Source organism: Danio rerio, chromosome 5 (assembly GCF_049306965.1).
Source record: "Danio rerio strain Tuebingen ecotype United States chromosome 5, GRCz12tu, whole genome shotgun sequence".
NCBI lineage: Eukaryota > Metazoa > Chordata > Actinopteri > Cypriniformes > Danionidae > Danio > Danio rerio.
Window position 1 is genome coordinate 67,554,634 of NC_133180.1, and position 26,286 is coordinate 67,580,919.

Genomic DNA, 26,286 nt, shown 5'->3' on the forward strand with positions numbered 1-26,286 from the left:
CGGGACCTATGGTCATATATTTTGGTCCTGTCCAGAAGTATCTGAATTTTGGAAAAGTATCTTCGGACTTTACTCCCAGGCTTTTGAAATGGACATAAAAATTGATGTAGAAATAGCATTGTTTGGATGGTCAGACCAGGCTCTAACTTGGCCTAAACATCAACAACTCTCCTTTATGTTTGGCATGGTGTTGGCCAAGAGAGTGATTCTGATGGAGTGGAAATCCACAACACCTCCAAATTTTTTTAAATGGTTAGCTGAAATGGTTTCTGCCCTCAAGTTGGAAAGGATACGCTTCTCTAGATTTGGCAAACAAAAGTTGTATGACAAAACATGGGGCCCCTTCCTCAGATGTATAGGTTATTAATGTTTCTGTAATATTTTTTTTTTCTGGTAATTTTTTTTTTTCTTCTCTCCACTTCCTTTTTACATGTTATTCTATTCTGTCTCTTATTCCATCAGTCTGGCTAAAATTTCTTTATTGTTTTGTGATGGTGCTGTAAAATTGCTGTTATGTTTGCTTGTGTTTTGGTGCATGTTCTAGTTAGTATAAGGTAATAACACTGAGACAAGTTTGTCAACAAATATATATGATGTACATTATTTGGTGTTATGTTCTTACAAAAACTTCTATAAATAAAGTATAAAAAAAAAAGAAAAGCATAATAAATCGAGGAAACTAACTTATTTAATTTATTATTATTATTATTATTATTATGTTTCCCAGAGATGGGTTGCGACTGGAAGGGCATCCGCTGCGTAAAAACTTGCTGGATAAATTAACGGTTCATTCCGCTGTGGCGACCTCGGATTAATAAAGGGACTAAGCCGACAAGAAAATGAATGAATTATAATTATTTTTTTTTATTATTATTTAAATTTTTATTATTATCATCATTATCATTATTATAATTATTATTGTCAACGGTACTATAGTGAAACTATGAAATTTTAACAAAATGTGTTCCTGTAAGCCCCTATGAAATTTAAAAATATTTTTTCCATTTCAGTTCATTCATTCAATCATTTTTCTTCGGCTTAGTCCCTTTATTATAGTCCCGCCAACTTATCCAGCATATGTAACCCAGCACTGAGAAACACCCATACATTCTCAGGCATTCACACACACTCAATTTAGTTTATTCAATTCACCTATAGTGGAAGTCTTTGGACTTTGGGGAAAACCTTAGCACTCGGTGGAAACCCCACGTGAACACAGAGAGAACATGCAAACTCCACACAGCCAGGACTTTAACCAGCGACCTTCTTGCTATGAGGTGACAGTGCTAACCACTGAGCCAATTTTACACTGAGTTGTAAAATTGTAAAATGTAATGTATAAACATTGTAAATTGTTCAACTTTGATTTGAAATCAAATTGAATGCCGCCCCTCCAACTGAAATGGAGGGGCATTTTGCCATGAAATAGCCATAAGTTGCTGATGTGGCAATAAATAAATAAATAAATAAATAAATAAATATCTCTTATGTCCAGTGTTGTGTTTGTATTTATGATTAATTTATTATTATTATTATTATTGTTATTATTATTATATTAATTTATATGATTAATTCATGTAGCACCGTTGTCATCCGAGATTTGACATTTCATTCTTCTGTATGTCCACGCATGTAGCGGAATGACAATAAAGCTCGACATTACTGTACTTTATAGCTCCTGCTCTCTTTATTAGACGTTGTTATCAGCATTAGCCTTGGTTAAAAAGAAAACTCAGATGGGTTGACTGTAATAATAATCATTTTATTTCCTGTTTTAGGAGAAATCTTTGAGCTGAAGGCCGAGCTGAATAATGAGAAGAAGGAGAAGAGGAAAGAGGCAGTGAAGAAAGTCATCGCCGCCATGACGGTGGGCAAGGATGTCAGGTACTCATTTATCTGTAATACCTCTTGCATTATCAGAAGATGGTCGAGTCGAATAGTAACAGGAAGGTTATTTCTTTTTACTTGCGTTGTTAGTTCGTTGTTTCCAGATGTGGTGAACTGCATGCAGACGGACAACCTGGAGCTGAAGAAGCTGGTTTACCTGTACCTTATGAATTATGCCAAGAGTCAGCCGGACATGGCCATCATGGCAGTTAACAGCTTTGTCAAGGTAAAATTTGCTGTTAGTAGCACTTAGAAAGTGGTAGTTTGGATAAGTCTGTTCAGATGTTTAGTTTTAGATATTCAAATTCCAACAGGGCTACATGATCTATCAAAGTAAAGTCAGTATGGTAATATGGCTTCACATGATTTTCAGATTGACTCGATAGCATGTTTTATTTGCCTATTAGCCTCTTCAAAAACTCTAAAAAAAAAAAAAAAAAAAAAGAAGAAATTAAGGCAATTTGTTTCTAACTATTACTCTTGTCCTTTTGCAGGTATTTATATAACTATTGCAAAAGGTCCCATGAAATAATGAAATATTTTTTCTATTTTTTATTATTTTGTAGAAGTCATGAAAAGTATTTTTTAAACAATGTTTTCTGTTACATTTGCAAATTTGCAACTTACACAGTTACATTTGTACCTAGAAGAATTTCAAAAATAAATATAATAATAATAATAATACATTTTATTTAAAGGCGCCTTTCTGGCAACTCAAGGACACCGTACAATAAAACAAGAGCAATAAAACAACAAGAGAAATAATAAAAAATATACACAGCAATAGTGCAGATAAAATCAGTTACTTACGCATTAAAAGCCATTTTAAATAAGTGGGTTTTTAGTCTTGATTTGAATAGTGTAAGGGAGTCAATGTTTCCGATGGCAGGTGGTAGTGAGTTCCAAAGCTGGGGAGCAGAGCGGCTGAATGCTCTGTTGCCTATAGACGTGAAGAGGGAACAGACAAGTGTAGGGAGGAAGAAGATTGCAGGGTGCGAGAAGGAACAGAAATGTGCATGAGGGCAGACAAATATTGAGGGGCGAGATTGTGGATGGCTTTGAATGTCAACATCAAAATTTTAAAATCAGTTCGAAAATGATATAAAATAATCAAATCATTAAGTAAAGTAAATCATTTTAGTTTATTATTATTTTTATTTTTGATCTATTCAGAACAACCTGCAATACATACTTCACACAAAACAAAATTTTACAATGTCAATATTTTCCACAATCGTGCAGGCCTCAATTCCACCAGAACATCTGAATTTGTTCTTTCCTTTTCCCTTTTTTGTAGGACTGTGAGGATCCAAACCCTCTGATCCGTGCTCTGGCTGTGCGCACGATGGGTTGTATCCGCGTGGACAAGATCACTGAGTACCTCTGTGAACCTCTGCGAAAGTGTCTGAAGGATGAAGACCCGTACGTGAGGAAGACTGCAGCCGTGTGTGTGGCCAAACTGCATGACATCAATGCTCAGATGGTGGAGGACCAGGGCTTCCTGGACTCTCTCCGGGACCTGATCGCTGACTCCAATCCCATGGTAAGATATTTCTATTCAATGCTATTTTTAACAAAACAGGGTTCAACGCTAAGGATTTTTTGTACTGGTCTGATCGGGCCAGTGGTTTAGATTTTTACTTGCCCTGCCAAAATTTTCACTGGCCCCACCAAAAAAAAAAAGGGAAGTTAATAGCTATATTTTAGCCGCAAGTTTGTGAATCTACAATTTTAATACTTAAAAAAAATTAATTACAGTGTTATGCAAACAAAAAGAGTAGTATGGAAAATGTGGAGGTATTTTATTACAGTTCGAAATTATTTAATCTGCAGAGTGGATGACAACATCAACAGCCTGAGGTATCAAGACATTTGTGCTGCCCATTACATTATAAACCACAGGAGAGGGAAAATTCTTCAGCAGGATAGCGCTCCTTATCATACTTCAGCCTCCACATCAGAGTGGGCTGACTTGTCAAACTGACGGCAAACTGTGCAAAACATCACGTTGCTCATATGTAAATGTCTGCTTCCAAGACATTAGAAACAGACATTTTCTTTTAGCCTTATATGTTGATGTTGCCGCCATGTTGCTGTATCTTCTCTGTTCTGGTTGTTACCAGGTTATGGAAAAAAATTGCATGCTCAAAACATCAAATCAGATAAGAGGAACCTTAAAGCAATATGGTGTTTACGACATCACAGACAAGGTAGTACTTAAAAGCACAAACTTAAAATGCATGCAATTAACAAATAGTCGCAGACGAATTAAATGTTAGTGACAAGGCAGTACTGTCCCAATCGGGCCAGTAATGATCCTGTCTACTGTTCCAAGCATCTCTCACGCTAGCCCTGGGCCACCGGGCAGTCCTTATTGTTGAGCCCTGCAAAAGAGAAAAATTATCACAATATACCCCAGCGTGCACGGATAAAATAAAATCTGGAAAGGTGACAGAAGGTAGATTTTGCCCATAAATCATCTAGTGAACTGCATCCCATTCAACACAAATGGAACCCACATGGACCCAAGATTCATACAGAAATCAGTCAATTTTAATAAAGGAAAAATCATGGTTTGGGGTTACATTCATTGGGGGAGCATGCGAGAAATCTGCAGAGTGGATGGCAACATCAACAGCCTGAGGTATCAAGACATTTGTGCTGCCCATTACATTACAAACCACAGGAGAGGGAAAATTCTTCAGCAGGATAGCGCTCCTTCTCATACTTCAGCCTCCACATCAAAGTTCCTGAAAACCAAGAAGGTCAAGGAGCTCCAGGATTGGCCAGCCCAGTCACCAGACATGAACATTATTGAGCATGTCTGGGGTAAGATGAAGGAGGAGGCATTGAAGATGAATGCAAAGAATCTTGTTGAACTCTGGGAGTCCTGCAAGAGCGCTTTCTTTCCAATTCCAGATGACTTTATTAATAAGTTATATGAGTTATTGCAGAGATGTACGGATACAGTCCTCCAAGCTCATTGGAGTCATACACAATATTAATTCTTTTTTAATTCTTACCACTTCTGATACCAAATGATCAACTAGAAGTCAAGTTATTATTTGTTGTTGCTTAAACTTGAAAAGGTATATATAGTTGTATATGTTTGTGTATATACACATAATTGATCAAATATGCATTATTACATCCATCTGTGTATTTATGTAGAAATAATATAAACAGTACACAAATATATTATGTAAATACAAACTTTTATTTTGGATGTAATTAATCGTTTAATAATTTTGCAATTGCAGAAATTCAAATTAAATCCTAATTTAAGAATTTTTCTGTGGCCATTTTGGAAGATCTGAGCAAGTTTGATCAGCATTTAAATTATAAATTGCATCAAGTAATTCCTGACGTTGTAACAAAACGTGTTTTGGTTTTATAATCGTTGGGATAAAAGCTATTTAATTCGATTCAATTCACCTTTATATGTTTAGTGCTTTTACAATGTAAATTGTGTCAAAGCAGCTTCACATAGAATATCATAGTGAATTGAAACAGTGTCAGTTAAGTTTTCAGTGTTTAGGTTCTGTTCAGTTCAGTTTAGCTCAGTTCAGTGTGGTTTAATAGTCACTACTAAGAGTCCAAACACTGAAGAGCAAATCCATCGATGCAAAGCTCTACAGATCCCGAACCATGCAAGCCAGAGGCGACAGCTGCGAGGAAAACATTACCAATTGGCTAAAGTGAAGAATTAGAAAACCTTGAGAGAAAACAGGCTCAGATGGGCACAATCATTTCTCCTATGGCCAAACGTCTTGTGCAGAGCCGCAATTAAGGCGCCGTAGGCTGGGCACTGCTGTACCTCAGAGAAGACTCATCTGTCCCTGGAGTGTTACAGGAATCAGTCTCATGCTCTCCACTCCTCCCTGACCACAACAGCAGCTGTTCAGGATACGGCCTGATCCAGGATTATGGAAACCTTGGGATCATCTTGTTGCTGGTCTTGGATTGAATCAGTGGCGCTGCGTAGTTTAAGGGCCTCGGGATGAGTATCCCCAGGTGAAATAGAGAATAAAGAGAATAATTAGCGTAGATGCTGTTCATAGTGTATATAAACGAGATGCAAAAACCTGCGTGAATAACATTCATGAATCATACGGCCAAAGTGTATGCTTTGATAAAAAGATAGGTCTTTAATCTAGTTTTGAATTGGGAGAGTGTTTCTGAGCCTCGGGCATTATCAAGGAAGGCTATTCCAGAGTTTAGGAGCCATAAATGAGGAGGCTCGACCTCCTTTACTCGACTTTTTTATTCTAGGTACTACCAGAAGCCCTGAGTTTTGAGATCTTAAAGAGTAGGTTCTGGATAAAAACGTGTTCTGAATAAGACATGCAGAATTTACACTCAAATGTTTAGTATCGCAGGGATATTATCATTAAAATATTCATCATATAAATCCCCCTATACATTAATATAGATTAGTAGTTTTAATACTTCCATGATCAGCGTGTTTTATTTTGATATCTTTGATTAAAAAAAAAGATGTTAAAGTAAATCTTGAATCCGAAACATCTTATATATATTTAGTTTTGGAATAAGCATGAAACAAAGAAAGAAATCTATACTTGCGAGTCTATACCTATGTGTTGGCAGTTTTTATTCAAATCTGATGCTCTCCTATAGGTTGTGGCCAATGCAGTTGCTGCTCTGTCTGAGATCAGCGAGTCTCACCCCAACAGCAACCTTCTGGACCTGAACCCTCAGAACATCAACAAGCTTCTGACGGCTCTTAATGAGTGCACTGAATGGGGCCAGATCTTCATCCTGGACTGCCTCTCCAACTACAACCCCAAAGACGAGCGGGAGGCCCAGAGGTACTTTTTCTGTTTTTTACTCCACTTTATCCATTGTCTGTATGTAGCTTATGGGGAGAAAGTGAGTGTACTCTAGTATTTGTCATAGGGATGCACGATATATCGGCGACCATATTGTTATCGGCCGATAAATACTATGTTTAATGGTATTGTTTTTTTGCTTTGCGTAGGCTATTCTAAGATAAGTTCAAACTTTTATTACGTTTATAAAATAAAATCAGTTGTTTATTTTATAAAAATATTACATTTTGAAATATTTTAATTTATCTGCCTTTATATCGGTTATCAATATCGGCCATAAAATCCATATCGGTGCATGACTAATTTGTAATAATAATAATAGTAATACTAGTAATAATAAAAAATATGTTGTAATAATTTTAAATACTCCAAATTATCAAAAAGTAGAAGTGAATTAGAGTATTTTTTGCATAGATATGCATGGATTAGAGGCATATGTTGTCTGTTCTGACAGGTTAAGATTGAACAAGTCCATTTTTAGTTTAAGAATAGAACAGCAGTATGTAAATAAATCAGTACTGCTGCAGTCTGAGCTGTATGTTATCATTACTTTTATTTCCTCACAGGCCTTTCCTTTTTAGACTGTTATTAAGAGATGCACAGATTTGTTGGGGAATAAGCCCATGAGAGGAAATAGAGGCTTACTTTTTTAACATTTCTTTTATTCTGTTCATTGAATTCATATGTAATTTATACAGCAATATGCATAATAGTGGAGTACAGGCCATATAAAGTGCTTTTGAATAGCTGGACTTTAATTGAAAGATCAAACAAGAGTCAAACAAGAATTTTCTGGATTTGGCTGTAATGCAGGGTTTGATTTATTCTGTCCAAGGAATTATTATTATTGTATTGTGTGTATACTATGTACAGAAATATTATCGGTCTGGCTTTGCGCTGAAATGTGCAATTGGTGTATTACCAAGTATTAAAGTACGAAATGTTTTCTGTGTCCTGGTGAAAGAAATGAAAGAAGCACAAAGATGATAGAAAAATAAGGTCTATAATAGAACTTTGAGGGACTCACTTTAAATTTAATACATAATCTATAATTTAATTCAAACCTAAAAGGTAGTTGTCCCTGCAACCTGTAACTAGCATGAGATTTCAGCAATAGCAAGCAACAACGATCCAATCAATTCCCCATGGATAAAATCAATTCCCACAGTGCATTCTTTTTGTTAATTAAGCCATTTCATGGATACATACAGCTTTGAAAAGTAATAAGACCTTCTTCATTCTATAAAGATCTAATTTCTTGCATATTTAATATCGTCATATTGCCAATAAAGATTGTGTACCCTGGCTAATGTTGCAAAGGAGGAAGGATGTAATAGAATGGTAGAGATGTCCTCTTTTTAAGAAATATGTCAAAGAACATGTTTTGTTTAATCTTTGTTCCCAGGAATTTGTTTTTCTGTTTTTACCTTTCTAACTTTTGAATTAACATGTGTTGTCTAATACAAATTAGGGCTGTGTGATTTGGGGTACTTATTTAATTGGCAATTTTTAAAACATAATAAATGATTAATTACTTTTTAATATAATTAAATTAATTAATTTTTAAAAAAGAAATTGCCATTTGATTTACTATTTAATTTTGTAATCAAGCTTCAGCTCAATAATTTGTAAACCGTGGCAACAATTCTGTGACAGCTTTTCAAAATGACCTGTTTTTGTTCGCTGTCTGTGACTTTGAAACAAAAATATTCCCATATTACAATTGCTGTTTTTCTTTGATATTAATTGGTCTATTAACGCCATCATCCCACTTGTCAGTGCTTTCCTGTTTGTTTTCTTTCTTTTATTGTGGTCATAGTTTGGTTGCGCAATTCTGATTGGGCAGAACAAAAGTGTGCTCACTCAGTTGATTAGTTAGACTGTTATACATAGCCGGCTGTCACGCATTTTCTCTGTGCGGGGGAAATTAAATAATACATATTTCATATTGCAGCCTCTTGCGGTTAACTAATCGCAGCATTTAAAATTGTGATTTCGATCAATCGCACAGCCCTAATACAAATTGTATAATTTTATTGTTTTATTAATCCACATTATTCTTTACCTTTTTATTTGTTGGTTTGTTTTCATTTGATTGTATGTTCATGACAATACTTATTTATTAGTTAATTTGATTGTTTTGGTTTATTAATATTTCTGTTCTTTTTTCTAAGTTTGAATGGTCATATAATCAACAAATAAACATAAAAAATATACATATTGTCAAATAGAGCATTCTTTTTTTGTCAGAGTAACAAATGTTTTCTTGTGATTTGAAAATCGGTGTAATTCCACCGAATGGTTATTTTTTTACTTATTTGTTTAAAATTAAAACATGGAATTTGTGTTGTTTGAAAATAAAACACGTAAAAACATGCTCTAAATGACAGTGTTTTTTAATTTAAACTTTGAAAAAAAAAATGTCAAGGTGGCACAGTAGGTAGTGCTGTCGCCTCACAGCAAGAAGGTCGCTGGTTCGAGCCTCGGCTGAGTCAGTTGGCGTTTCTGTGTAATGTTTGCACGTTCTCCCCGCATTCGCGTGGGTTTCCCCACAGTCCAAAGGCATGTGGTACAGGTGAATAGGGTAGGCTAAAATTGTCCATAGTGTTTGAGTGTGTATGGATGTTTCCCAGAGATAAGTTGGCGGTTCATTCCGCTGTGGCGACCCTGAATTAATAAAGGGACTATGAATAAAGAAAATGAATAAATGAATAATAAAAAATTTCAACAATTTACAAAATATAAGTTTAAAATCCAGAGAAACAGACTTTTTAAGTGGTCTTTTTTCATATCTGTACGTCACAATAGGGATAAGAGAATTATAACTTTCTTTTCTTGCTGACATTATCAATGATGAATATTCTAATCCTCCAAATCCAAAGTAATCCAAGAGTGAAGGATTAATTGTGGTTTTGTTCTCCTGGTTCAATATAACGATTAGCCATTTTGGGAAGTGTAGCATTGGTATTATTATGACAAGTCAAATCAGTGAAGATAAACCTATGGAGTGCTTAACTCCCTGTTTCTGTCTTTCAGTATCTGTGAGCGGGTGACGCCACGTCTCTCGCATGCTAATTCAGCTGTGGTGCTTTCGGCGGTAAAGGTACTGATGAAGTTTTTGGAGCTCCTGCCCAAAGACTCTGATTACTACAACACTCTTCTGAAGAAGCTCTCTCCTCCCCTCGTCACACTGTTATCTGGCGAACCAGAGGTCCAATATGTGGCGCTCAGGAATATCAACCTTATTGTGCAGAAACGGTAAGATGTCTGTCCTTATTACAATGTTCTTGTTTTTTCTGTGGCATTAAATAAATAGTTCACCAAAGAATCAAAATTGTGTCATCGTTTGGAACCATTTGAGGAAGAGTAAACAGTGAGTAAATGTTTATTTTTGGGTGAGCTATCTTTTTAATGCAAGAGTTTTTATGGTTCTTTATTGTCACTAGATGGCAGTATTGTACAAATATCTTGTTTCATGTTTTGTTTGTCTGAGACTTTGACATTGGATTTTTTATCTCTCTCTCTCTCTCTCTCTCTCTCTCTCTCTCTCTCTCTCTCTCTCTCTCTCTCTCTCTCTCTCTCTCTCTCTCTCTCTGCCTGCAGGCCTGAGATTTTGAAGCAAGAGATTAAAGTGTTCTTTGTCAAGTACAATGACCCTATATATGTCAAGTTGGAGAAACTGGACATCATGATCCGACTAGCCTCTCATGCCAACATCGCCCAGGTATCTCTAAAGATATTTGACTTTTAGCTTTTAAAGTCAGTATGAAATGTAATGCAAACCCATTTCACTCAGTGTTTCTAAGATTCTTTTTTATTTTATTAATTAATTGTTAACAAAACATACAGGCTGAAAAAACTACATAATGAAACATATCAATTCAAAAAGATTCTGATGTTCAACAAAAAGTCATTGTTATTATTTTCTGTCATGGTGTGAAATAAGCAATGAAAGGTTGAGAGTTTTTTATTTTCATTGATTTGTTTTATTTTTATGTTTTTATTGTTTGGGTTTTTACCAAAATCTGGTTCAATTCCATCTCCACATCTACTTTAGAAATATTATTCCCAGAAAAATACATGACGTGTTCAATACTTATTTTCCCCGCTGTAGATAAATATATAGTACTGCGATATTTTCTATGGCGATACTAAACTCGATACACGGATGCTCATATTGATATATTGCAAATATTTTATTACACTATTTGGTCGAATAGTATATTAAGTTAAATCTGATGTTGCTTGGGTTTCCGTTGCAGACAGGAAACAATACACTCAGGGCAAATGTTTTTAACAAGTTATAAACCTGGAATATATTGCAACGTTTAAAAAAAATTACAATAATATTGTATCGTGACACGTGTATCGTGATAAAATTGTATCGTATCGTTGGTGCTCTGGTGATTCCCATGCCTAATGCTTTGTAATGTATTCCTAGCTTGTCTGTTAGGAATAATGAGCAACTGCAGGGTTACAAAGCTCATAGTCTCTAAAAAAAAAGCTTCAGTCAAAGTGCAGATATTACTTTCAAAATTTTTATTAGATCAACAGCATTGTCCTAATTTTACACTTATGGTAAGGGGAGTTAATATTGACCGATCACAGTACATTGGGTCAGCTGGGAAATCAGAACAGTCAGAAATGGGACTTTATAGAAATCAGACGGTTATTCATATGTTTTTGAGCATTAAAGAGTTTGCCCCTTCAAACACACACAAAAACAAAAAATCAGATCAGTCATCATTGACTGACCCTCACCTTTTCCCAAATTTGAGCTTTTTTCTTTCTATTAAAAACAAAAGAACATATTTTGGACAAATGTTGGAATCCGGTATAGCTTTTGACTTTCTTAATTTTTTTTTTCCTTCTATGGATGCCATTGGTTTCCATCATTTCCATTAAAGTATCTTCTTTTGTAGTTAACAGAAAAAATAACCACATAAAGGTTTGAAACCATTTGACAGTGAGCAAGAATTGAGTACATTTTCATTTTCTGTGAACTGTTCTTTGTAGCATGTTAATCTTTTCTGGTGCACTTGCTTAACAAAATAATGACCTTTTAAAATAGCATAACATGCCATCTTTATTGAATATCTTGTTTTTGTAATTGCCTTGAAAATTAGTACAACAATCACATACAACTTGTCAGTGTTTTTCATTTGAAGACTGAGGTAGTCAGCTAAGGTTTAATTAAAACGGAATTAATTACATTATCTCAATGCTTTTTATGGTCACTTATGTTAATGTGGAGGCTGAAGTCTTGCCTGTCATGCTAGCAAACAAATAGTAACAATGTCAGCAGTCCCCTGAGATTTAGATTTCATTAACAGGAAAATGCATCAGCTCTTTATTTCAAATAATAAAATGACAGGACTACATTATATATTAGAAAACGCTGTAACATCAATCCATGTGCAAAAAGGCTGCTGTTTGATCATGCTCTTAAGCAAAACCGGAATATGTACACGTTTTTATTGTCCACTTTGCTTTGTAATTGTCCAGTATGTTTAGAAAGGACCTAATTTTTAGAGGTGTGAATTTACACTGGTCTCACGGTTTGGTTATGATTGTCATGCCATCGATTCGGTTCAATTCCATAACTCAGTGCATCACGGTGCATTGACGATGCTTTCCACACACAGTTTTATATTTTCTTCACAACACAGTAATTCTTGTATTAAAATGTATACATTTATTTTAATACTATTTGTAATATAATTTTGTTCTTTAATACAAACAGTCAGATATAATAACTGTACTTTTAAACAACACAAGTATTTATAGAAAATGAACAAATATAAATATCCCACTCGCTTTCTGAGCCGTCTAGCAAGTTCTTTCCTACACCCCTTTGATTGGTCTCGCGCTCAAAAGAAAGGGTAGTGATTGGCTCTAACGTGCTGGTGCTCTTCTCAGAAGAGTGACACTGATGATTCATAATAGACACGGTGGAGAAAACTCTGCAGAGTATTAGAGCTGAACGATTCTGGCTAAAACGAGAATCGCGATTATTTTTATTTATTTATTTATATGTTTTTTTGTTGCTTAAAATCAAGATCACTAAAGAAACATATGGCACAACATCGATAATAATATTATGTGTAGGTCTTCTGGTTTCTATAAATAATTCTATTCTACTTATAATAAATCTGATGTTGAATTTTTATGTTTGAGATATATGCTTGCAATCTGTCATATTAGACAATTTTATTCACTGGTAAAATCAGACATTTGCCATTATCATTATCATTCAACAATATATAGGCTAGAGTAGTTATACTGACATTGTAAACATTTATTTTCATGTGTGTTCGCTATGAAAGAAAAAACATCAAATGCTTGTCGTAATCATAACTCTAAAATGTGATATGATCATTCAAATGAAGTGCAAACTTTCGGTTTCATTTTGACAGCTAAGTGCTTGTTTATACTTTGCGCGCGGCTCCCAAACGATCACTCTGTGCCACAAATTGAATATTGTGTGCAACTGTATTACCTGTTACTCGCAACATATGCAGGTTCTGTTCACTATTAAGTAGACGCGCGCGTCTATCATTAAGTAGAGCGTGCGCGCCCTCTCTGTGATAACAGCTCACGGTCAGCAGCTTATGTCACGTGTGATTTCCCGATCGTGAAAACATCATGTTAGGACAAAAATGACATTTTTAGGTGAATTATGCCTTATAAATACAGTACATTCAACATCATTTGGAGGTGTCAATGTCACTGAGCAACATGTGTGAAACAATGAAAAGACTCGTGCAGCCGCCTTTTCTTCTCTCCTGAACTTGAAAATATGATTTACAGAATCGTAGAAATCCGGGATTAAGATCGTCTAGGGGGTCGAATCGAGATCGCGATCTTTTAACGATTAATTGTGCAGCTCTAGTCATATCCAGAAGTATCGGTGTAACAGCTGAGAGGAGAGGAAAAGTGATGCCAGCAGGTCAATGGGCCACAGTGTGAGAGAGAGAGAGGGAAAGTTTACTTCCATTCTTTCAATCGCAGTAAAATAGGGGTTTCTGCTGTAAGTGTCAGTGAAAGACTGTCCAGCAAACACACACGCAGTGAAATTGTGCACACAGTTACTGCGTTTTAAAGTAGTTGGAGCGTTGTAAATACTCGCGCTCGCCTCCCTCGCCATACTAAGCTACGGTGACTTATAGCACATATGAGATAAATGATGTCACTACATAGTAACTGGCTATGATTATTACTGAACCGATACCGATTTGTCCTCGTCTGCATCGCGGTGCACTGAAGAAACAATTCATTTTGACACTCCAACTAATTTTCATTAGTTTTTAAAGAATTAAATTAAAGTTAGTAGAACTAAAGTTGCGTTAAAGCTGCATCATTCACTCTTGTTCAGACTACTTAATTAAAATGAGAAGAATCAAAACAATTCTTGAGTTTTTTTGTGGTCAACTTTATTGTTTTATGTTCAATCCATTTAAATTTACAATAACAATCGAGTTAACTTAATTATCAATAGTTTTACATTTTCTGTTCAGTGGTATTTTTATATTCAGAATGAATATAAAAATGAATGGTTTGATTTGAATGCTTAATTGAATTTTTTCCTATTGTAATGTTTATGGATTCATAACAGGCCTAAAGCAAGCAAAACACACAAAGGCAATGTATTTTTTAATTGTTTTAATTATTTTTATATATTTATCTATTTTTTACAAGAACACATGCATGCACTGTAAAAAGCCGTTACTTAAATTCAAAAAGTAAGTAAACCTGTTGACTTAAAATCGACAGGTTGAGCGTTTCACTTCAGCAGTCTTTTTTTGTAGAAATCCACCTACTGTGCTGTTGGTTTCTGTAGGTCCTGGCTGAGCTGAAGGAATATGCCACTGAGGTGGATGTAGACTTTGTTCGGAAAGCCGTGCGAGCCATTGGTCGCTGTGCCATCAAAGTGGAGGTAAGTCTTGCTGCATTATTAAGCTTTTAACCCATGTATATTGTTCAAATAGACTACATTTTCAATATGTTGGTGGCTGTTTTTACCCCATTGACTTCCATTATAGCAACATTTTTTAATTGCAAAGTCTTTACACCAAATAATCATGCATTCTTAAATGTTGGTGGTTTTCTCTCTTGGGAAGATGTCAAATTTACATTTTTTACTGTTGATCATCAGTTGGCACCATTATCTCTGGTATGTTTCTGGTTTTCGTATGGGGTATAAAAACAAATTACATGTGCATGCTTAAATGCACTTACTATGTTTACTATGTTCTGAGAGCTGAGCTGCTTATTTTGATTTTCTCAGATATATCAAGATAAGTGCACAAAGGTCTCTCTAACAAGCACACACATTATACTCTATATAACTCCATATAAAAGTCATAATCTAAGCTTTTTTGCACTGCAACTGATGATCAGCAGCAAAAATTACACATTTTGCCATTCTCCAACAGAGAAAACCATTAACAATCTAGAATACGTAATACTGTGGTGTCATGGCTTTGTAATCAAAACCTGTCATTATAATGAAAGACAATGGGTCAAAAACATTTGCCCTGAGTGTATTGTTGAGTTGTTGTTTCTTATTTTCAAATCATTTTCCCAATATAGTCAAAATTATTAGCCCCCCTTTGATTTTTTTTCTTTTCTTTTTTAAAATATTTCCTAAATTATGTTTAACAGAGCAAGGAAATTTTCACCGTATGTATGAAAATATTTTTTCTTCTGGAGAAAGTCTTAAATGTTTTTATTTTGGCTAGAATAAAAGCAGTTATCAATTTTTTAAAAAACAATTTGAGGACAAATTATTAGCCCCTTTAAGCTATTTTTTCGACTGTCTACAGAACAAACCATTGTTATATACATATATACACATATATACAATAACTTGCCTAATTCCCCTAACCTGCCTAGTTAACCTAATTAACCTAATTAAGCCTTTAAATGTCACTTGAAGCTGTATAGAAGTGTCTTGAAAAATATCTAGCAAATATTATTTACTGTCATCATGGCAAAGACAAAATAAATCAGTTATTAGAAATGAGTTTTTAAAACTATTATGTTTAGACATGTGCTGAAAAAAATCTGCTCTCTGTTAAATTAACACAATTAAAAATTGTGGGAAAAAAACAAACAGTGGGGCTAATAATTCTGACTTTATGTGTCATAATAAGATTTGTCACCAAAAATCATTCCACTTGTTGCAACACAAAGAAAGTTGTGGTCAAATTAAGACTCAAAATCACCCCAGAGTGGATGAAAACTTCCCCAACATAACATAAGGGTTAATATTCACATTTTTATGTCTCACTATTCCACATAACTGTCTGATAAATCTTTTGTTTGCACATAAAATGCACATTCCCAAACATAAATCAGCGTTTTAAAAAATTGTATGTTCTCAAAGTGAGTTTACTAAATGAGTTTAACTTCTGAAAGTCAAGTGTTATTTTGGGGTTTCCGCCTGGATTTTGCCCACCCAAATTCAAAAGATTCCCAAATCCACATGCAGAGGTGTAAATGCAAAAGTTTGGTATCGTTTAAAAAGAAAACTCTTTGAATTGCACAAAACACTGCTGAAAGTGATTAAAATAATTGTATAACATAACATTTGTCATAATAAACAATTTGTTTTTGTAAACTCAAATTTGAATGTGTACCTTTTTTAGGTTCTGTGTGGTCTAGGTTGCTGTAATTAATTTGGTTGATTCCCGCACATGTCAGTAATTTGTTGATTATAAATCTTCACTTGTATCTGTGTTTCTAGCAATCCGCTGAGCGCTGTGTTAGCACCCTGCTGGACCTTATCCAGACCAAAGTCAACTACGTCGTGCAGGAAGCCATTGTGGTCATCAGGGACATCTTCCGCAAATATCCCAACAAGTCAGTCCATAGCTCCCATATATATGCATTCAATTTCTGCATGAAACAGTTTCTCTTGTCTACTCCACCACTCATATCAGTGGGTGCATGATCACAGTGAAAAAACTGTACAAAAGCACGCACATCTCTCTTAATTGGGTGCTCAGCCAAAACCGCAAAAAGTGCAAATTGAATGTAAATCAAAGGCGGCAACACCGAGGCTCCAAAAATACTAATTTATTAAATTAAAAAGGCTGACACAGAGCGTGTAACGTTTCGAGCCGCCGGCTCTTCATCAGACAATGTTTATCACAATCAGGTGCTTCTTTTTATACACTTCCGGATCACATGATCTCCTCTCACATAAATGTCAACATATACATACATGCATATGTATTCATACACAGTCGTTCATATATACATATACATACACATGAATACGAATTGGTTTAAAGGTTTTTTGGCTATATTTTGTTGTATAGTCTGGTGTATCATATATATATATATGTATGTATGTATATATATATATATATATATATATATGTATATGTGTATATATATATATATATATATATATAATTATTATTATTATTATCCCCCCCTTATTTATTTATTTTTCTTTATTATAATTTGTGATGCAATATTATAGTTTATTTATGTATTTATATATATATATTTTTTTTGTAATTTGATTTCTAATATCAAAGCTATAGACTATATGTGAATGTGTATACGTATTCATGTGTATGTATATGTATATATGAACGACTGTGTATGAATACATATGCATGTATGTATATGTTGACATATATGTGAGAGGAGATCATGTGATCCGGAAGTGTATAAAAAGAAGCACCTGATTGTGATAAACATTGTCTGATGAAGAGCCGGCGGCTCGAAACGTTACACGCTCTGTGTCAGCCTTTTTAATTGAATAAATTTGTATTTTTGGAGCCTTGGTGTTGCCGCCTTTGATTTACATTTAATTTGCATGATCACAGTGGAAATTGATTTTCTGCAGCAGTTCAACATACAAGTTAATATCTAGTAAGATGCAATGTTATCTTTTTGTTTTCTATTTTATCAAAGAAAATACTTCCAAACAAAGCCAGAGCAGAACATACGTGCATCTGAGATTAACACTGCTGTGCTTCATTCCGGACTGAATCTGTTCTTGTGATTCAAATGATCCTTTCATAAAGATTCAAATCAAATCAGCAATTTTGAATGAATGGTTTGACTGAATGCTTAATCGAGTTGTTGGTTTCAGTGTAATGCTTATTTATTTATGACAGACCAAAAGCATCCAAAATACCATCACACAAATGCAAAATATTCTTTAATCATGTTAATATAAACCTTAAAAAAATACAAATCTTAAAACCTCTGCTATGATACTTAAAAGTGAAGAGCATCTCAAGGTTTTGCAGAGGTTTTTATGAGTTTGTGTTTCTGAAGAAATCTGGAAAGTCTATGTGGCATAACAGTTTGCCGCTGCTGAAACGTCTCCCTGTAATCTGCACAGGTATGAGAGCATAATCGCCACTCTGTGTGAAAACCTGGACTCTCTGGATGAACCTGACGCTCGAGGAGCCATGATCTGGATTGTTGGCGAATATGCAGAGCGTATCGACAACGCTGATGAGCTACTGGAGAGTTTCCTCGAGGGCTTCCATGATGAAAGCACTCAGGTTTTACATTCTTACTGTTATAAATTAATCAGTATACTATTTATTTTGATGTAATTTTTATCATTATTTGTTTCTTTAATGGTTTGTTGTTGCTTTTTTTCTTTGGTTTTGTGTTTGTGTGTATGTATAATTATCATTATTATTTTTTGGTATCATGTTTTTATCTGGGTTCCTACTGGTCTTGGAATTTTAAAAGGTTTATTCCAGAAATTAAAAGTCAGGAAATGTTTACATTTTTGTCCAATTCATGGAATATCAGGGATTTTTTTGTTGGTCACTATACATTTTAGTTTCCTTTTATCAAGCTGTGATTTTGTATCGGATTGTTTCATGACTAACATTTATATTTAATCATTTAGCAGATGCTTTTGTCGACTTAGTTAAAGACGCATTCAACGATTCAACAAAAAGAGGAAATACACACAATAAGTGCTAGTTATACAAAATAACTGTTAGTGCTCAGAGAATTAAGTGCTAGAGTAAGGAGAAGGGTTATATATAGACAGTAGTGTGTTTCTACAGGTGGTTTGTCAAGCCCACTTCATAAATGTCCTAACCATAGACTGTAAAAAGAAATATGAACGATTTGACAGCGCCTTTTTCTATTAAACGCTTTAAATGCAAAACACCTCATGACAGACAAAAAAACTTCTGAAATTGGAGCCTGGGTATGCGCAGAAGGACTGCCGGATGGAGTCAGAGACCGAGCTGTGGAATCAAGCTTCAAACTAAACGCTTGTATGTCAAATCAACCACGCGCCCCGAACTACTCATTTGACTGCCCGTATCTGCACTGTAACAAAGGCTCGCTAAATAAGTATAAGCACTTACATTTAAAAACAAGTGATAATATACGACTTGTTGAAAAACTGTGATGTAAGCTGGTTTTAATAATTTAATAAAAACAATATATGTTGGACTGCAGGAATAAATGATCTTTCATAAGATAAAGCCTGGTAAAGCCCACACTTTACCAAATAAAGTGATTGAGCAGATCCTGTAGGTCAGAAAGTAAAGTTCACTGCTGAACAACTCATTTTTTTATGGTAAAACAACACTGAAATCGAACATGGATACCTTAATCTCCTACCAAAGCTCAGACGGAGTCGGTCATGATTGCACGCCCTGTTTTTATATCCTTAGATTTCTGGCTAAAAACAGGCTGTTTACAAAAATGAACATTTGAACGTAAATCAGCTTGATAACCACCGTCTCAGTTGACCAAAACCAACTTTCGGGACATTTTATGGCTCAAGTCTCATTCGTTGACACAGAGGAGGCAGGGTTTATGACTTGTACTGCAGCCAGCCTCCAGGGGGCTAACAGCCAGGAGCGTCACTCAAAAGAAGGCGTGAGGCACATTTCATATATCAGAATCAGGATAATATAAGTATTAGGAGCTTTGGCTTCAGAATGTCCACTTTAAAGACTGGAAGTTAAAGGTAGATGACAGAAAAAATAAATATATAAGAGTTGTAAATCTGCAATAGTACTATCAAATATGGAAAAGTGAGCGCTTCACAGCATTGCAATCAGTAAGTACCTCAGATTTTGTTCATAGTCTGAGGTCAGTTATTGGTAACACTTTATTTTGATGGTCCACTTGAGTATTAGTAGACTGTCTATTTAATATCTGCTAATACTGCTCCTTCAACAGACATTTAACTGACTATAAGAAACATGTCATGTCAACTTACACTTACCCCAACCTAACAGTCAACTTATAATCTAATGACAATTAGTTGCCATGTACATGCAATGTGTATTGTCAACTCGCTTCTGTTATTCTGTACTAGCTCATATATTTTTTCTTTATTATTATTATTTTGTTATTTGCATCAATGTTTAAACACCTTATATATGTTAAATAGAGTATTATAAGAAAGTCATGCAAAATGATGTTCTAAACTAGTGTGACTTAACCATCTTTCTTATGACCACCAACAATGCATGTTTTGGATGACTCCTTTGACTGTCAGTCTGATGATCCAAATCATGTTATGATCTGATCTTGGATCTGATGATCCAAAAAAATGTGTTTTGTTATGACACAAGGAACATGTGCAGAGCTCGTGGTCCTACAGGAATGTGGTTGAACAAACGCTGTTCTAAACTATTGTTATGTTATTCTAAGAACAAGAGCAGCCTTTTTTTCTGTTCATTAGGCCATAGAAATTCATCCTTTAGTCTTTTAAGGTCAGGGGCCTCATGTACGAAAACTTGCGTGGAAATCATACTAAAACATTTACATTTACAGCTTTGTGCGTACGCAGAAAAAAAATTCAGATGTATGAAACACTGCGTACGCCGAATCCCACGCAAATTCTTTGTATATCCGAATGAACGTGACACTGAGCGCAACATGCGCGAGCGCAAAACCCCTTCCTGCCTCCTCCCCCCTATGAATATGCTAATTACTATACTTTGGCAAAACCAAACGAAAAAGCACTGGCAAAAGCAAGCAAGAAGAGAAACTTTGAACAGAATGTGAATTGGAGGTGCTCCTTTCAGAGGTAGACCGGAGAAAAGCGGTGTTATTTGCAAGTTTGTCCTCCGGAATTGAGGACATGATGAAGACAAGTAGGAATCATTAATAAGTGTGTGCATCATATTTTATTTGCATATTTATTGAATGGAAATGTTTCTGATTCACGCATGCAAATTCATCTTTATATAGTGTCTTTATAGCAATGTGCGTGCAGTAGATAGCTCCGATTACATTGGGAAAACCGGCGATCGCTCCAAATTGCGCTTTAATGTTTGGCTGGTCAACTGCATGGTATGAAAACCTTATATACCTGCTAGATGAACCCGTCTCATATAGCTCCCATTGGACAAAGACACTTTGTAGAGTGCAATTTAACACAACTGCCTCTAGGAGTCGCCAATGGAAATAAAACAGACACGCACAAAAAATGTGCGTACGCCAGCCATGAAGTTGGCGTGGAGCTGCGCACATTCCCACGTTCATTTCATCTTTAGTAAATCCAAACGTGAGCGATTCTGAGCGTGAAACCTGGCGTACGCAAAGTTTTTGTGCGTACGCAGCGTTGATACATGAGGCCCCAGCGAATTTGGTATTTGGCTTACAGTGGGAACCCTGTTTTATGTGTAGTAGCTTTTTGTTTTGTTTACTGGTATACTATATAACTTCTATAAAAGTGCAGATCTTATTCTACCGCATTGTTATTCTCAGGTCCAGTTGACTCTGCTGACAGCCATAGTGAAGCTGTTCCTGAAGAAGCCCTCTGAGACTCAGGAGCTGGTTCAGCAGGTGCTCAGTCTGGCCACTCAGGTGAGATGCGCTTGACCATTATAAACACTACACCTTGAGATCAGCTAAAATATTTTTGCTTTGCTGTTAGTCACTCCAGGGTTTGAAATAAACTACTTTTGTGGCTACTAACTTTTTTAATCACCTGTCAATTAGAACTTTCTCTCGATTACTAAATTCTCATTTTAGATTTCAATATTTAAATCTGACTCTGAATCACTATTGGATTTGGATTTGAAATCAGTTTTTATTACAGATGCAAAATTCTCTGTGATTCATCTTTTCAATTTAACAGCATTTATTTTGTTACAAATATGGTTACATTGTAAAATAGGATTTCATTAGTTATTGTTAAAGTATTTACTAACATGAACTAATAACGTTGACAAACCATATTCCGTACACAACAATGTTCCATACAGATTACCTTTTAATGCCAATTTCTGAATAAATACTTATGGGTCGTAGGCAAGCTATATATCTATGTAATTTTTATTTCTCACTCTTTCAACCCCAAGTAGAGACCTTCCTACTATATGTTTCCGTGAAAATTCAGTAAGTTTGCTACGATCACCTAATGCGCTTGAAAATAGACAGTTGGCAAACTAAAGGGGCGAGTGTCGCTTGGGAGGGGAGACATTTAAAGCAATGGCAATATGGATTTGCATTTAATTTATGCATCACAGAGTATTACAGTCTTTATGAAGTGAATATTATGTTATCACAAATTGTTAAATAAATGATCGTTTGTTGAATAAATGCTTTGAAATGAGGATATTTACACGCCAGTTGTGGGTGATTACCGCATGGCGCACTTCCGCCAGAGAGCCTGAGAGACAGGCTGCAAACGCTGTTTGGATAATCTTTGTGCAGTGGTGATGTTTATATTCATAAAAGGTCATTCAATTTAGCGTTAATTTGCATGAATTTAATGTTTTAATATTTTTATTGTGATACTGTAATAAAACAAACATGATATAAAAATTAAATGATTGTGAAGTTATTTCATTTCAAACTTTCATAAGAGTTATTAAATATATCATTTACTTAAGTTAAACACAAAAATAGTATATTCTTAGGGATGCACTATATATCGGCGGCCATATCGTTATCGGCCGATAAATGCTATTTGTAAGATTATCGTTATCGATCCGATGTCTAAAATTACCCCAATATCTTTAAGCCGATAAATTACGTAATTGTACAGAACTGCCTGCAGCGCATGTGTGGGCGGAACTTGTTCAGACTTGTTCAGTGCACTATAATGGATCTCTCCTGTATTTTGGTTATTCCTTCAAAGTCCGTCATTTCTTTGTGTGTTATTGCTGTGCGTTAATAAGTCAGTAAGTAACCACGTTCCTCATCATTGTATATATGTTTGATAGAGTGCCATTGTGTATTTTGCTTTAAATCGCCTCAGGAAAAAAATATTACGTGTAAACCTTTCCTGCTCTGTCTCTTTGTTGTGTTAGAGATAGCAGAGGAGATTCACTTACTCCAGGGCTGAATGATATTAGTTTCGGGGTTAAATCCCTTCTCTTTTAGTTGCATCCGGTGAATGAACGAGGACACATGTAACTTGGTCCAATCATCCCTGAAAACAGTATTATTGCGAAAAAAAAAAACGCTTCCCTTTTCTGTGTCTCCCTCTCTTATGAAGTTTGCTGCATAAAAATATAACATTTTGATTATGTTATATTATTATATATTTTGATTTTTAATAAGACGTCAAACAATGCCCATTTTTGCTAGTGAATTAAAGTTATGCACACTGTACAGAACACCATTTTAGTCGTGAACGGAACACCGTTAATATATATTATCTTTGGTACAAATGCGAAAGCCGTACTTTTCCCATCTTTTCTCAAAAACTACTGGTTCAAAAGACATTAATCATAATTTAGATTGTGCAATAGGTATTCACCCAGAGATTGAACACACAAACATGCTTATCTGGCTTTCAATGACGGAGGAGTGGTCGTTTGAGTGCACTGAATAGCGAAAAGTGTATGGAACATTGTTAGTCTTCGTTATTTATTACTACTACAGCATTTACTAATCATGTACTTGTTGTTTGTTCATGTTAGAAAAGACATTAAAACCACCTTATTGTAAATAAATTCCCTGTAATTGATCTTACTAAATAGTTGATCATAATTAAACACACTTTTAAATAAGACAAAATAAATTTAGACTTGGTGCAAACATGCCGACAATAATATTCCTTAGAATATTACACTATGAAATATTATAACAAATAGCATCTGATAAAGTATTTATATGTATTTAAATATTTCATTTGCCACACTTAGTGCTTGAATAGTTGAATAGTAGAGAAAATGAGAGAAATGCTTATATTTGACTTTGGAAAAGGTGAAAGAATCCTGAAAAAAGTGAGTGTGAGCCTTTTTTTAACTGTAGGCACTTCTTGGCGTTTCCATCCATTGTTCATTATTAATACAAGAGTTTTTTCTTCTTAGGACTCTGATAACCCTGACCTGCGTGACCGCGGCTACATCTACTGGCGTCTGCTGTCCACTGATCCTGTCACCGCTAAAGAGGTGGTGCTGTCTGAGAAACCTCTGATCTCAGAGGAGACGGACCTGATTGAGCCCACCCTGCTGGACGAGCTCATCTGCCACATTGGCTCGCTGGCCTCAGTCTACCACAAGCCCCCAAATGCCTTTGTGGAGGGAAGCCATGGCATTCATCGCAAACATCTGCCCATCCAGCACGGCAGGTACCTACTATCCTATAAGATGCTATTCCCATAACTAAAGTTGATCACTTTTTTTCATGTAACTTGAGTGTTTTTAAAGGGTTCACCTAAATCAGGGGTGCCCAAAATCGGTCATGGTGGGCCGGTGTCCTGTAAAGTTTAGTTCCAAACCCATTTAGACACACCTGGGCTAGCTGATCAAGCTCTTACTAGGCTTTCTAGAAACATCCTTGCAGGTGTGTTGAGGCAAGTTGGAGCTAAAATCAACAGGACACTGGCCCTCCAGGACCAAGTTTGGACACCCCTGACCTAAATACTTGAAAAATACAAGGAAGAAATGCTTGAAACACTGTGTTGGTCCAAACTCCTCTATGTTTATGGTCATATTGTCATAACAATCAAGGGAGGGGCCCAAATTGTGCAATATAAAGGGGACAAACGATTCAGACAGTGTACATTTGGTTTCCATTCAGGTGAATGAAGTCTTATCTGCTTTGGCTCATAAGTCTCACAACATATCAGAGCAATTTGAATTACACTGAAAGTTGTATTTTATAGCAAAGAAATAATTAGAAACTCAGCATTGCTATTATGGACTGTGGCTGACATTTAACCTAATGACTGGCTGAACTTTAATATAGGCAAAAATACTATTAGCTATTTTTTAAAAGAGGAGGAGCATATCTCAATATGTCCCGTCCTGTTTTCATATTTTAGTTGAAATTATGCCACACGTCGAACAAAGCTGCTCACTTTAAAGCGATAGTTCACCCCAAAATTTTAATTCTCCACCATGAAACAAAAATTTTTTTACTTAACTTAAAAATGTAAGGCAAATTGATGAACAGCTTTTGAGTTAAGTTGAGTCAATACAAAAAAGCAAGTTGCCTTACAATTTTAAGTTGAGTCAACTTTTTCTTTTATTTTTGTGTGTGTGTTTTATTTTGTGTCATCATTTACTCACCGTTTGCTTGTTTCAAAGTTTCTTATTTCTCTTAAACCCAAAAGAAGATGTTTTGAAGAATGATGGAAACCTGTAACCATTGACTTCCATAGTATTTGTTTTTTTTCTATTCAATGGTTTCAGGTATTCAGCATTCTTCAAAATATATTTTGTGTTCAACAGAATAAAAAAAGCACAAGCATTTGCATCCACAAGAAGGTGAGTAAATAATGAGTAAATGTTTATTTTTGGGTGGACTATCCATTTAAGGCCATTTCAGGAGACCTTTAAAAAGTGTTAATCTAACAAACAACTCAAAATCCCAATGTCATGGTGGTCTGTCATCTCAAAAGTTCTGAAATCATGGTTATTTGTTTATCTCTCTCGCTTTTCTAAAAAAAAAAAAAAAAGGATGTCTGAATCAGTCTCAGTCTAGTAATACAATGGGGGACTCACTGAGAGTAGAGCCACACAGAACCTGCGTTGTCCTCTCTATTAGAACAATGAAAAAACACTTGTCGGTCCAATCCTTTGTTCAATTAGTGTTGCCTTTCTCAGTTTGTATACTCTTCTTTCACAGTATCGACACCGGGGAGAGTCCCGTCAGTACCGGCCCGGCTGCTTCCATTGATCAACCCCAGGTCATCCCATCTCAGGGTGACCTTCTGGGAGACCTGCTTAATCTGGACCTCGGGCCACCGGTCAATGTGCCCCAGGTGTCCTCCATGCAGATAGCGGCTGTGGATCTCCTGGGAGGTGGTCTTGACAGTTTGGTGCGTATTTTGATTTTTTTTTACATCTGTCATGTCTGCATCATGGTTACTCCAAATATTATTTCCAATTACTAATCCTGCAATAATTAGGGTTTAATAATTATTAATTATAATTTTAGAATTTAAAAAAATTTAAATAGGTTTTAATGAATAATTAATATATATTTTTAGTATTTTAGTCTTGTTTTCTTTTATATAAACTCTTTTATATTGAACTATATATACTATTTTTGAACAAGGAACATTTAACTAGCACCATTTAGTAAGATAGGAAGACTTTTTTTGTTGTTCCCCAAGATTTGTTTT

At 35.3% G+C, this 26,286-nt stretch overlaps 2 protein-coding genes across 7 annotated transcripts in view; both read left to right on the top strand.

Moving 5' to 3' along the window:
- The window catches only part of lrwd1 (leucine-rich repeats and WD repeat domain containing 1), a 779,065-nt gene that overhangs the window by 183,522 nt on the left and 569,257 nt on the right, over window positions 1–26,286 (top strand). The window lies entirely within an intron of this gene.
- The window catches only part of ap2b1 (adaptor related protein complex 2 subunit beta 1), a 67,081-nt gene that overhangs the window by 803 nt on the left and 39,992 nt on the right, over window positions 1–26,286 (top strand). For 4 of the 5 annotated variants that reach the window (XR_012405774.1, XR_012405773.1, XM_068221111.2 and 1 more), the window contains 12 exon segments: window positions 1,779–1,884; window positions 1,978–2,113; window positions 3,185–3,430; window positions 6,526–6,716; window positions 9,774–9,995; window positions 10,341–10,461; window positions 14,578–14,673; window positions 16,486–16,601; window positions 18,106–18,271; window positions 21,468–21,566; window positions 24,026–24,285; window positions 25,788–25,980. Coding sequence is in view for 2 of the 5 variants with exons in the window: in XM_068221111.2 (XP_068077212.1) it covers window positions 1,779–1,884; window positions 1,978–2,113; window positions 3,185–3,430; window positions 6,526–6,716; window positions 9,774–9,995; window positions 10,341–10,461; window positions 14,578–14,673; window positions 16,486–16,601; window positions 18,106–18,271; window positions 21,468–21,566; window positions 24,026–24,285; window positions 25,788–25,980 (1,952 nt within the window). In the remaining 3 variants the exon portion in view is untranslated. 5 annotated transcript variants of the gene reach the window in all.